General features: G+C 40.1%; 1 protein-coding gene across 1 annotated transcript; it reads left to right on the forward strand.

Annotated features, from left to right (window-relative positions):
* The first annotated feature begins 4,440 nt into the window (after positions 1-4,440).
* Positions 4,441-12,697, forward strand: LOC107294710 (tubulin beta-6 chain). The gene is made up of 4 exons (XM_015823965.1): positions 4,441-4,560; positions 7,542-7,650; positions 9,972-10,082; positions 11,571-12,697. Exons 1-4 carry the CDS (start codon positions 4,504-4,506, stop codon positions 12,695-12,697), a joined length of 1,404 nt encoding a protein of 467 aa, XP_015679451.1. The 5' UTR covers positions 4,441-4,503.

The raw sequence follows: 12,697 nt of genomic DNA on the forward strand, positions 1-12,697 counted from the left end.
AGAAATTCTCTTTATTCTACTTTTTGTGAACAACTCCTTAACCTCCAGCAGGATGATCAAAGTTCAATGCAATTACGGTAATCCTGCCTGGAAAAAAAACCCCACTAGAGCAAAATACCACTTTTTTTTTTAAACAATGGGCTTACTGGAGTGAGAATTCTCTTCCAGCATTCCTACTAACCTGTTGCTTAATGCTGCCACATATTGGATTCTGTCCAAAGTGGTTCTTGATGAATTTAAGGAACAACTTATTGAAGGGGCCACCCTGATTAGCCTGAGCTACGCCACTATTTTATATGCAGTACTGGTTACCAGTTAGGATCCCCATCTACTCAATGGGACACCGCTAGGAATTTTCAATTTTAGAAGCTTGCTTGGAAAATTGAAATATCTTGAAAGAGTGTAGCAGCAAGTTATTTTTGGTATTACTGCCAAGAAAACTATGTGAATGTGTCCAGGCGTTGATTGTGTTTTAAAGGAGACATTTTTTGTACATGTCTATTCAGAAGTAAATAGTAGGGCTCCTTGGAAGTATATATGTGAGAACATAACTTGAGTTATGTTATGAACTGGGCAATTTGAGCAAAAAAACAGCAGCATCCACAAGGTCACACTGCTTTTGTCACAAAGATGAAAGCTGTTTCAAGCCACCATGTTAACATTTTCTGCACCTTCAGGTTGTGTGTATGATATTGCATGTGGAAAAGGAGAGGGGTTTGCATCACAATTTCCTGTCTCTGCTTTCATCAGTCCAACCTGCCTGCTCGTGTGGACATAATCAATGGGAAAATATCATGTTTCTTAATATTTGTAATCCTTTGTTTGTAGGAGATGTTACCAGATGACTCCCTTTTTCTTCACAAACCAGGTAGATTTTGAAAGCAGAATTGGGCTTGGCTTTCTGGAAAATGCCGGAAAGTCTCAAAAAGAACAGTTCTAAATCTTAGAACAATAAAGCTAACACTTTTGGAAAACTGTGGCAGTTCCCCAGAGCTATTCTTTTGAACTAATTTTCATCTTTTGACTTTGCCCATGTGTTGCCACTTGATAAGGCCCAGGGCAGTTCACTTGAGTTCCAGCAATAGTGTGTTTCTGGATACAGATGAAGAGCTGATTTTGCTAAATTAGTCTTTTCTTTAAAAGGAACGTGTCATATATATGCAGTGACTCCCTATAAAGAAGTTTTTTTAAAAAGTGGGGCGGGGGAGGGAGATGGGGAGAAAGACTGGGCTGGTTGTGGTAGAAGAGGTGGCCTTTGCTTTTTCTGTTTGCAGAGTAGAAAAATATATATCACGTGAAGGCCACACTTGGAATACTGCATCCAGTTTTGGTCACCACGATGTAAAAAAGATGTTGAAACTCTAGAAAGAGTACAGAGAAGAGCAACAAAGATAGTTAGGGGACTGGAGGCTAAAACATATAAGGAATGGTTGCTGGAATTGGGTATGTCTAGTTTAACGAAGAGAAGGATGAAGGGGGGGCATGATAGCAGTGTTCCAATATCTCAGGGGCTGCCACAAAGAAGAGGGAGTCAAATGAACTGTTGTGAGTCGAGGGCCACCTGTACAATCAAAACTCTGTACAATCAAAACCTGTACAATCAAAACTCTGCCCATATAACACTCTCCCTATAGTGTTGGGAGACTTTTAACCCTCTTTCCTGTTTTCGTCACACTGGAACACCTACGACGACCCACAAAACGGGTTTAAAGGGTCAAGTATTGACTCATCTATTAAGTTCAATACAAGAGTGTATATATGAAGGTTCCTCGGGATGATAAATGAAGACTTAACTGTACATGTTTCTTACAGAGGATTATTTGTATTCATTTCTATAATACCCCATTTTTTTGGAACCAGTCACATTCTTCCCTTCCCTTCTATGTATATCCCAAACTTCTAACCATCACACAAGTATTTGTACTATGTGAGTATGTTTTTTTTAACATTAAACGTTGGAGATTATTTCTAATATCTAAGTAATTTCATGTATTTTTTTTGATTAGTGTCTTCACTGTTCTCCTAAAGACATATTTCAAGTGTCTGAATTTACCTTGATAGAGGTATATATCACAAATGAAATATTTTGTACCAGTTTTTCTTCAAATGATATCCTGGAGTACATTTTACTGATTTTTCCATAGCTCATCCCATTGTCCTACTCTGATAACTTCTTTGAAGTTTTGCATCCACTTTATCATGCAATTTTTAATTTGTTCCATCTCCACCATCTTTTTCAACCTAAGAAATTTGGATGCAGCCTGCAATGTTTATTTCTTAAATTCCTTGCAGTGCCATCTTGAGTTCTCACATTTGCATCCCCCACGGATAGCTGAGCTGATTTTATCCATTTTCAATAAAATAGCCAATAGGCGAAATCAGGCTGAAAAATAGTAAGGGCAGATAGAAACTTACACATATGTCTTCCATTTGGTTTTCGAAAAATGCCTGCTGTGATACTTTAGAGTTGGTTGCAAAAAAGAAGAGTTTTTACATTTTAACTATCCTCTAAAAAAAAGTGGGATGGCTTGCACTTCACCTACTCTAGAGTAGACTACGCTCTCTGCTTTTCAAGGCAACAGCTTTTATATTAAATTATTTTTCTGACTTACCATTCTCTGGGCCCTAGTCATTGCTAGTGCCCTTGGCACATAATTTCTATATTTGTCCTATCAGAATTTGTCTGCAGTTCCGATGCACAATTAAAAATAAATTGTGCAGTCCTTCCTCTAATGAAGCTGTAGCCTAAACAAATAAGGTCCTGTTCTGCAGCCAGGGAAGGATAACACATTTGCAGCATCACTGCAGCCTCTGGCCAACACTGCTGGGAAGCGTGGTGCTCTCAGATAAACAGACCTCTCCCTATCACAAGGGAACATGCTTGCTATGGCTTCTTCTGGAACAGAATGCACGTGGTCTCAGCAAAGACACAGAGTGTTATGGGGACCATGAAAAAGAAGAGAGAAATAAGCTATGTGGGGAGGATGGGGGAATACGTGGCAAAAAAAAACAACACAAATTTTCTTCCTGGGAAAGGATTGCTTCAGGATTAACTACAATCAAGGTGGCAGCCGCTTGGGGAATGGGCAAGCTGTCCTTTCATGGCAGATATTTTGTGAGAACATCCAAAACACATATCCAAAATTTCACAGAGTTTCACTGTTCCCCCCAATAAAGTTTGCCTCCACTTGGTGCATATTCAAGAACAGAAGAAGAGAAAACTACAAGGATTCTCCAGATCTATAAACCCATATGTTTGCCTATAAAGCATTGTATAGCCAAAATGGGAAGAACTACCTTTGCCTTCTCCTAGCCAGTGGACTTAGAAAAGAGGAAGAAGTTATAATTATGGGTTAAGGACTCCCCCAAATAGTCAATCTGTAGGAAACAGTAAACCCAGGCTAGAGAACATCCAGGAGTTAACCACACCATAATGCCAGAATTTCACAAAAAGAGGGGGAAAAAATCAAACTACTATATATGTTTCAGAGGTCAAAAAGACAATGCAAATGTTTATTGCAGGGTTGAAGACACCTTGACAAAAAAGCATGCAAAATACAGAGCTGGTTTCCAACATTGGGTCACTCCTGAGTGGATTGTATTATAGAAGCCTGATTTCCCAATACAACCAGCATGAATATGAATAAATTGGATTGGAGGGAAACTTAAAAACTGATCCCTAATACTACTCCAAAGAGGTTTTTCTTCCAGTCTCACTTTCTGCACCCCGTAGTTGTTTGACTTTCTATCCGGCAATGATTCTCAATGTTTTGGAGATTGTTTCAAAGAATCCAGCAAGAATCTGGAATTTCATAATCCAGATTATTGACTCCTCTTTGCTTGCTTTGCAGATCCCACATCAATAAATCTGTTGCTTCCAAGGCTCCTTAGGCTTCTTCATCTCTTCTGAAGAAGAGTCTTTAATGATGGCTGTAACAATCTCTGTGTCTGATATGACTAGCATCTGCCCGCACTATTGGACACAAAATGTTGGATTTGATGGTGTTGTGCTTTGATAATTATCAATAAAAGGTGGGGACCAGACATCATGCCATATAGGTGATCATGGATTATTATTTCATCTCAGCGAGCTGGAATGAAAGAGAAAGACCTGATTTTCTACTAGCACCCCAAGTTGCGCATTTGGAAATGTGAGTAGTTGTTGCAAGACACAATAAGATTGCATAGCTTGGGCTGGATGGGCCGAGTCCTTGTGCATAAGATTACATGGATAAGAGATGCATTCATTAAAGGGATACTGAATTATTAGAATGTTTTCCTTCTTTGGGACTTTCTTATGAATGTCATATCAGAAGAGCTCTTGTAGTCAGCAGTGGGAGGTGCCAGATCTTCCCATGTTGATGCTGTTGCTTGCATTTACTCTAGAAGTCACATTTGGCAGATGATAAGAGTAGCTGTAGCTGGCACTGCAGGGGGTGAGTGACTCTTTTGGAGAGAGCATCTGGAAAAGAGGAATCCATCTTCCTTGCTGGATCTAGCAAGATGCGTGAAATTGTGCATGTCCAGATTGGCCAGTGCGGGAATCAGATTGGTGCAAAGGTAGGACATTGCTTTCATTATGCTGCTTAACGATAATGAGCTATAAGTTCACACCAACAAATGTGATAGACGTTTGGATGAAGATGCTATTACATTTGACCAACATGCAAAATCTATTAAAACATAGGTTTTTCAACATGTCAGAAGAAAGGTCAAATAATGATTCATTTAGACCAGCATCCTGTTTCATATCAGATGCCTCAAGGAAACCTGCACAACTGAAAAAGAGATGTTCACTTCTTCCCAGCAACATACTAGCTTTGGAAAACAGCAGTAGCACAGAAATATGACAATTAGTTTTTTTCCCCCACATTCATTTGTTGAATTGCTCTTTAAAGACATTTTGGGGTGCAAGTAGAGAAGAAAATGAATGCTGGTGTGAACAAATCCCCTTAATACAAACCCAGTGAAAATATAGTATATTTAGTAAAAATGGCAAAGACTAAGAAGGTTTAATGATCATAGTTCCCACTGTGCTGGCATATTCCCCCACCTTGTCCATTCTTTGGACAAAATACTCTGGTGGTGCTTGAGTTTTTCTGAGGAATCATTACTAATCTGTTCTCCTAAAGATGTGTCCAGATCAATCCAGATTAGAAAAATAGCATTACAGCATTAATCAGCCACTAAAATGACGGTCTGGATTTTAGATCCTGTCATTTCCTGCCAAGGAATTATTATAGTGGGGCATTTGGAGTCCCCAGGCTGGGAAAAATCTCCTGTGAATATTTACTCAGCGTAATTCTCATTTTTTAAATGGTAATTACTCCTTCGCCAGTGAATTGTATTTGAAAATTAATTTATGGCATTCCTTTCTTGTTGTAAAGAAAGTATGTTTAAAACAAGTTCTGTATTTCTTTTACTTACAAATACGTTTGGTTGATGTAAGGCAACCTGGAAACAAGGAAGTTTGCAAAATAAGTGGCAAAAGGCTAGCCCTGATATAGATCATGTCCTGAATAATTTTGTTCTAACCACAATTGATAGACAATAGCAACTATTTCCTAATGTAGGTCATTCGTAAGTACAGGTAGTCCTCAATTAACGACAACAATTGAGCCCAAAATTTATGTTGCTCAGTGGGACATTTTTTAAGTGAGTTTTGCTCCACTTCATGACCTTTTTTGCCACAGTTGTTAAGTGAATCACTGCAGTTGATAAGTTAGTAACCAGGTTGTTAAGTGAATCAGGCTTCCTCATTGACCTTGCTTGTCAAAAGGTTGCAAAAGCTAATCCAATGACCTTGGGACACAGCAATGGTCGTAAGTATGAACCAGTTGCCAAGCATCTGAATTCTGATCACACGATCGTGGGGGTGCTACAAAGGTTGTGAAAAATGCTCATAAGTCACTTTTTTCAGAGCTGTTGTAACTTTGAATGGCCACTAAATGAATTGTTGTAAGTTGAAGACTACCTGTATTCTTAGTGATGATGGAAACTGCTGCCTATAAGAACTCAGCAAAACTTCTGGAAATAAAATGTCTCCTAAATTACAAGGACTCAGAAGGGGAATGAATCTTCATGCTTTCCTTTGGCTACATTTCCTAATGACCCTGGAAGAATATAGTCTGATTCAGCATGACACTTTTGTACACATCCCAGTTTTGAATTGTAGACTATTTGTAACTATCAAAGTATTTTTTTTTTACTGCAAACTAAATACAAGAGGTTTGTACAAACTAAATACAAATTAAATACGAGGGCGTTCTTGCATTTACGCCCTCATAGTCCCAGATAAAGGCTCAGCAGGGCTGAATGTCGGAGTGGACACGAAGATAGAGGTTGTGGGGTAAGAATCCAATGCCACACGTTGCTTTCTACTCCAACTCAATGTTGGACTGGTAAAAACTCTGCCTATTGCTGTCTCTCTGCTTTTGATTCTTACAAGTCTGGGTTGAAATGAATTGGTGAAGATAATAAGAATAAATCATAATTAACGAAAAGCGTACAATGCAATTCAAAGATTGTGAAAGTTATTTTAAAACCTGACTTTAGCAGTAGGGAGGAAAATTAAACAAGGTGGTAAAATGTGCTAGCACAGCTTTGGGAATACTTTCCAACCCTTAGTCACGAGCAGAGAAAACCTCTCTCTTTTTGTCATTGTAAATAAAGACAGAAGATTATAACTGTGTGTTTAGGTGGATTTCTGCTCTTCCATCATGTTGCAGTTGTGTTTGTCTACATGGGTGCACAGGGTGGGCTGCACATGCTCTGCTCTAAGTCACATGACCAGAAAAGAGGTATTTTTCTTGAGTGTTTTCCTTTGCAGCCTTCGGCCAAATCTGGCCCATTTTAAAATTGGACCTTTCTTTGGCCAAATTTGGTCTTATTCTGTCCCACACTGGCAGTTCTGGATGCCATGGAATCTACTTTCTTTCCTTTCCTCCCCACCTGGTTTTACTAACACGTGACCTGAGAAAGGGTTCTCAAGATTGCAGGAGAAAGAATGGACTGTTTCAGTGAAAGCAAGATGGTGTTGACTCTTAGTAACCCCATTGAGGGAATGGGTAGGGGGGAAAGAGAGAAAGAAGACTGGGAAGAGAAACCAGGATGAATGAGAACCTAGAAATACATGAAGAACTGCCGGAAGTCATATTAAATATTCACAACTACCCAAAGCAATCCAAACCCACCTGACAGTGCACGGGAAGGTTGCTCTACTAACTTGTGGCAAGTAACCAATTTTTAGTTTCAGGATTACAGACAGAGGGAGCTGCTGTTTCCCGATCTGACTCACATGACTATTTTTATCTGATTTGTTTATCACCTTGATTTCCTACTAGGGAGGTGGAGGGGGAAGGAAAATTCATACATTAAGTCAAGGGAAAAAAGAGAGCTCCTTCAAATTCCATGCGTGCTGCCCCACCCATGCAAGAATGCCAGTGATCCAAGCCTTTCACGACTTTACCAGGCCAGTAAATACAGAAATAAATAACCAGGTGGAATGCTTGTATTGTTTGAGTCTGTTTGTCCTCTTTCAGTTCTGGGAAGTCATCAGCGACGAGCATGGGATTGACACCACAGGAAATTATCACGGTGATTCACCGTTGCAGCAGGAAAGAATTAATGTGTACTTCAATGAAGCGTACTGTAAGTAACTGAGCAAAACAACTTTGCTTGCATGGGCAACTACAGAGGTTAAAAATAGAACATGTTTATCATTTATGTATTACTATCAATGCCAGAGATTCAAGAGTGCCTTAACAGTATTATTATAACACAATAAATAAAATGCTTTGTCATCTTTCACTGCCACGAAACCCACTTCTTTTAAGAACTGTCAAATGAGGCTTTCCCTGCGCAGAAACTGCTTTGTGTATTAGAACTGCAGCATCAAAAATTCTTACGTTTGCACTCGACCTGGGGTTGGCAAACTGTAGGCTATGTGCCAGATCTGGTCCACTGGCCAGAGAGTTCTGGAGGTTGAAGTCCACACATTTTAAAGTTGCCAAGTTTGAAAAACACTGCTGTAGAGATACATTTGCAACCCAGGCAAGAATGACCATCCTATTATCATTTATTAATTGCTTTCGATATTTGAGGGGCAGGAGAGGGGGTCAACCTATTCTTCCAACTACCAGAAGGCAGGACAAGAAGCAATGGGTGGGAGCTTATTAAAGAGAAATCCAACCTAGAATTAAGGAGAAAGTTTCTATCGGCGAGAACAGTTAATCAATGGAATGTGAGGACAGCTAACCAGTGGAACAGCTTGCCTTCCGACGTTGTGGGTGCTCCATCACTGGAGGTTTTTAAGAAGAAACTGGACAGCCATTTGTCTGGAATGATATTGGGCCTCCTGCTTGAGCAAGGGGTTGGTCTACCAGGGGTAGGCAACCTTGGCTCTTTTATGACTCATGGACTTCAACTCCCAGAATTCCTGAGCCAGCCATGCTGGCTCAGGAATTCTGGGAGTTGAAGTCCACGAGTCATAAAAGAGCCAAGGTTGCCTACCCCTGGTCTAGAAGACTTCTAAGTTCCCTGCCAACTTTATTACCTTTCAGTGAAGCCATGAAACCCCCAGCGTTTCTCAACCTTGGCAACTTTAGGAGGTGTGAACTTCAACTCAGTCCACACTTCTTAAGATTAGTAAATTGAGAAACAGTACTCTAGGATTACAGTATTTGATCATTCACAGCTGAATATATTATCTCAAGAGAAAGATGAATAACTTTGGAGTTCAAATTCTTTCCTGTACAGAGGAGACGATACGGTTGCAAAGTCTGCAGCATTTTAAAATCACCAGTCTCATTGAAGATAGTGGATATTGCCTTCCAGAATAGATTTCTGTGAACAGATTGTGTGGATGTGATGATTTCCTTAATGTAATAAAAGCCCTATGTCGGGGGTAGGCAACCTTGGCTCTTTTATGACTCGTGGACTTCAACTCCCAGAATTCCTGGTTCAGGAATTCTGGGAGTTGAAGTCCACGAGTCATAAAAGAGCCAAGGTTGCCTATCCCTGCCCTATGTGTATCTCACCAACTTAACATACATTTCTCAGACGTTCATAGCTTTCAATATATTGCCATCTAACGGACATAGAGGAAATTGCATAAACATTTGATACTACAGACAGTCCTTGACTCATGACGACAATGAGCCCAACATTTCTGTTGCTAAGCGAGACATTTTGTTAAGTGAATTTTGCCCCATTTTCTCGCCATACTTGTTAAGTGAATCACTGCAGTTGTAAGTTAGTAACACGGTTGTTAAGTGAATCATATGACCTCAGGGACACTGCAACCATCATAAATATGTGTCAGTTGCCAAGCATCTGAATTTTGATCACGTGACCACGGGGATGCTACAATGGTTGTAAGTGTGAAAAACAGTCATACGTCACTTTTTTCAGTGTTGCTGTAACTTTGGTCACTAAATGAACTGTTGTAAATTGAGGATTACCTGCACTCTTGCCCACTGCCAGGCATTTTCCCACATATTTTTATGTTCCACTTTTTATTTGTTTACTGGTAACAGATATGAAGATTGCGGACAGTGTTTCAGCAGGTTTCCAAAGCCTATTTCTAATTAGTAGGGGATTGTCCAACATGACATCCCTGCCCATTCTTGGCCCTCTTTAGAAAAGTCATCAGATGCTGTGTTGGGGGTCAACTGGCTAACCCCATTTTGAACTGACAATCATCCTGAAGTCCACATAGATTCTGAGAAGCATCCAAAACGAATCAATCCATGCTCTAGTAATGTCAACATCATGTTGATTTCTAAGCCCAAATTGCTTACATTCCAGTTTAAAGACAATACCAATTCTACCATGTTTGTGTGCATGGTTTGGGTGACTTAAGTGTTTAAAATACTTCTGGAGTGTTTTAAATGAGTTCTGTAGGCTTAGGAAATGTTCAGGTGAGGCCTACAAGTGATTATTTATCATATCTTTGATCCATTGTGCTGCAGCTCATAAGTATGTTCCTCGTGCTATCCTGGTGGACTTGGAACCTGGAACAATGGACAGTGTGCGGTCCAGCAAAATTGGTCCACTCTTTCGGCCCGATAACTTCATTCATGGTATGTATATGACATTACTTATAAAACTAATTTAGCAATTTGATACTCACAGAATCAACATAGCTGACATTCATCCCTTTGAGTCACTAAGATATCAGTATCTTTAATCATAGCTTCAGAACACCTAACAGCCTAATTTTTATGAGGAGAAACTTAATTCTGTTTTTTATGTTTTTAGTGAAAGCTTAAACAGATCACAGGAGACTTATCTAAAATATTCAAAGACGAAACCAGAACATTTCTTACAAGATAAGATAAACTTTGTCATTTTTTCCTGGGAACACACTTGCACACATTTAAAAATGAAATTCTGATTCCTGCTCTCAAAAGGGAATAAGCCGAAATGTTGAAGGTCCATCCAAGCTATCAGCACTATCTGGGGCGGAATGTTTTAATCATGTTTCTGTTGCAATGATGACACAGCAGTTTCTCACCTGCCGGTTTGTTATTAACTCTAGTTTCATGTAATCCATTTTAGGCTCTAGGGAACACATTAGCAAACAAAATAGATGGTAGTGACATTCCATATGGATTAACCCGTAGCCTAGTCATTAGCCCTCTATATTTGCCCCATGTTTCCTCTTTCAATCACACTGCCTCCACCTCAAAAGACACTCAGAGCTGGGGGGAGACTTCCCTGCTTCACAGGCTGCTGCTCCCCACTGCTTCCACTGCCCAAAACATTGTCAAGAACTTTTAGAGATTGCAGCTGATCCCTCACCCTCCACCCAATCGACACTTTTGCTGCTGACACCTTCAACTGAAGCAGTCCAAAGCAACACAGACTTTCCAGAACAGCTTTATCACCAGTTCCTCTCTTGCTAAATATCACCAAATCCAATTAGAACTGACGGTCATATAACAGTTTGGTAATACAATTCCACTTTCTCGTCACAATTGCCAAAGAATCACTCAAATCAGGTGACACTTTCAACTCTAAAACCTCAACATTCTTGGGAGCTGAAGCAACTGCAGCCAAGAAAGGCGCCACCATTTTAGAATCGACTCCTCCTACATGGAGGCAGGTGCCTTATCCATTCTATAATTAATTACAATTTTAGGTTAGCTGCAGGATCTTGATATGGAGGTTGAACATTTTGTAGGTTTTTGTAAGCAAATAATTAAAGGTGGCATTTGAAAAAAAATTCCTAGAGATGAAACTGGAAGTTCTACAAAAAAACCCTAATACCTATAACAGTTCCATAATGGTTATCAATCTGCTTAAAATTTTTAAGTGGAACCAACATAGGCTTTGTTCTCAAATATATATATATGTTTTGATATAAAATTCATTTTCTTCCCTAAATGTCAAGGGGTACTTTTATGCACCTGTTAATAACTTACCGGCATTTAGGAAGACTGGCTGAGGTCCTGCCTTGTTTTAGAGATAAGCTTTTTGCATTTGGGTAGAATAATTAATTTTTTAAATGAATTGCTAATTATTCAATTGACATTTAGCCAGCTCTCTTTATAACTATATATTTACAGGAAATTCAGGTGCTGGTAACAATTGGGCAAAGGGTCATTATACCGAAGGGGCCGAATTGATTGAAAATGTAATGGACATTGTGAGGAATGAATCTGAAGGATGCGACTGTCTCCAGGGCTTTCAGCTCGTCCATTCTCTCGGAGGTGGGACAGGCTCTGGAATGGGCACCCTTCTGATTAACAAGATCAAAGAAGAATATCCTGATAGGATCATGAACACTTTCAGTGTGGTGCCCTCACCCAAAGTTTCAGACACTGTTGTTGAACCGTACAATGCCATCTTATCCATCCACCAGCTGATAGAAAATACAGATGAAACCTTCTGCATCGACAATGAAGCTCTGTATGACATCTGCTTTAGAACACTGAAGCTCCCCACACCAAGCTATGGAGATCTCAACCATTTGGTGTCCCTCACCATGAGTGGCGTCACTACCTCACTTCGCTTTCCTGGCCAACTCAATGCAGATTTGAGAAAGTTGGCCGTCAACATGGTGCCTTTTCCCAGACTTCACTTCTTTATGCCAGGATTTGCTCCACTAACAGCTCGGGGCAGTCAACAATACCGAGCTCTGTCAGTCCCAGAACTTACACAACAGATGTTCGATGCTCGGAATATGATGGCAGCTTGTGACCCACGTTACGGGCGGTATTTGACAGTGGCCTGCATCTTCAGAGGCCAAATGTCTACGAGGGAAGTGGATGAGCAGCTATTGGCTGTGCAGACTAAAAATAGCAGTCACTTTGTGGAATGGATCCCCAACAACGTTAAAGTGGCTGTTTGTGACATTCCTCCTCGTGGTCTAAAAATGTCGGCCACCTTCATAGGCAACAACACGGCCATTCAGCAGCTCTTCAGTCGCATCTCTGATCAGTTCTCAGCAATGTTCAAAAGAAAAGCATTTCTCCACTGGTACACTGGTGAAGGGATGGATGAAATGGAATTTTCTGAGGCAGAAGGCAACACCAATGACTTGGTTTCCGAATACCAGCAGTATCAGGATGCGAAAGCTGATGTAGAAGAATATGAGCTTCACCTCCTCCTTCAGTCCCTTCTTCTTTTCCTTTGTCGAACTTACCTTTTCGTTACTGACTGGAAACCAGAAATTGTTATTGTTTTGAAATAA

The sequence above is a fragment of the Protobothrops mucrosquamatus genome, unplaced genomic scaffold (genome assembly GCF_001527695.2).
Source record: "Protobothrops mucrosquamatus isolate PMUCROS unplaced genomic scaffold, P.Mucros_1.0 scaffold2060, whole genome shotgun sequence".
In the NCBI taxonomy this organism is placed as follows: domain Eukaryota; kingdom Metazoa; phylum Chordata; class Lepidosauria; order Squamata; family Viperidae; genus Protobothrops; species Protobothrops mucrosquamatus.

Bases quoted from the DNA above. Each gene is read 5' to 3' on its own strand.
- LOC107294710 (XM_015823965.1), top strand. From the start codon at position 4,504: ATGCGTGAAATTGTGCATGTCCAGATTGGCCAGTGCGGGAATCAGATT. The intron at 4,561-7,541 runs GTAGGACATTGC...GTCCTCTTTCAG, and splicing joins GGAATCAGATTGGTGCAAAG to TTCTGGGAAGTCATCAGCGA. The intron at 7,651-9,971 runs GTAAGTAACTGA...ATTGTGCTGCAG, and splicing joins GTACTTCAATGAAGCGTACT to CTCATAAGTATGTTCCTCGT.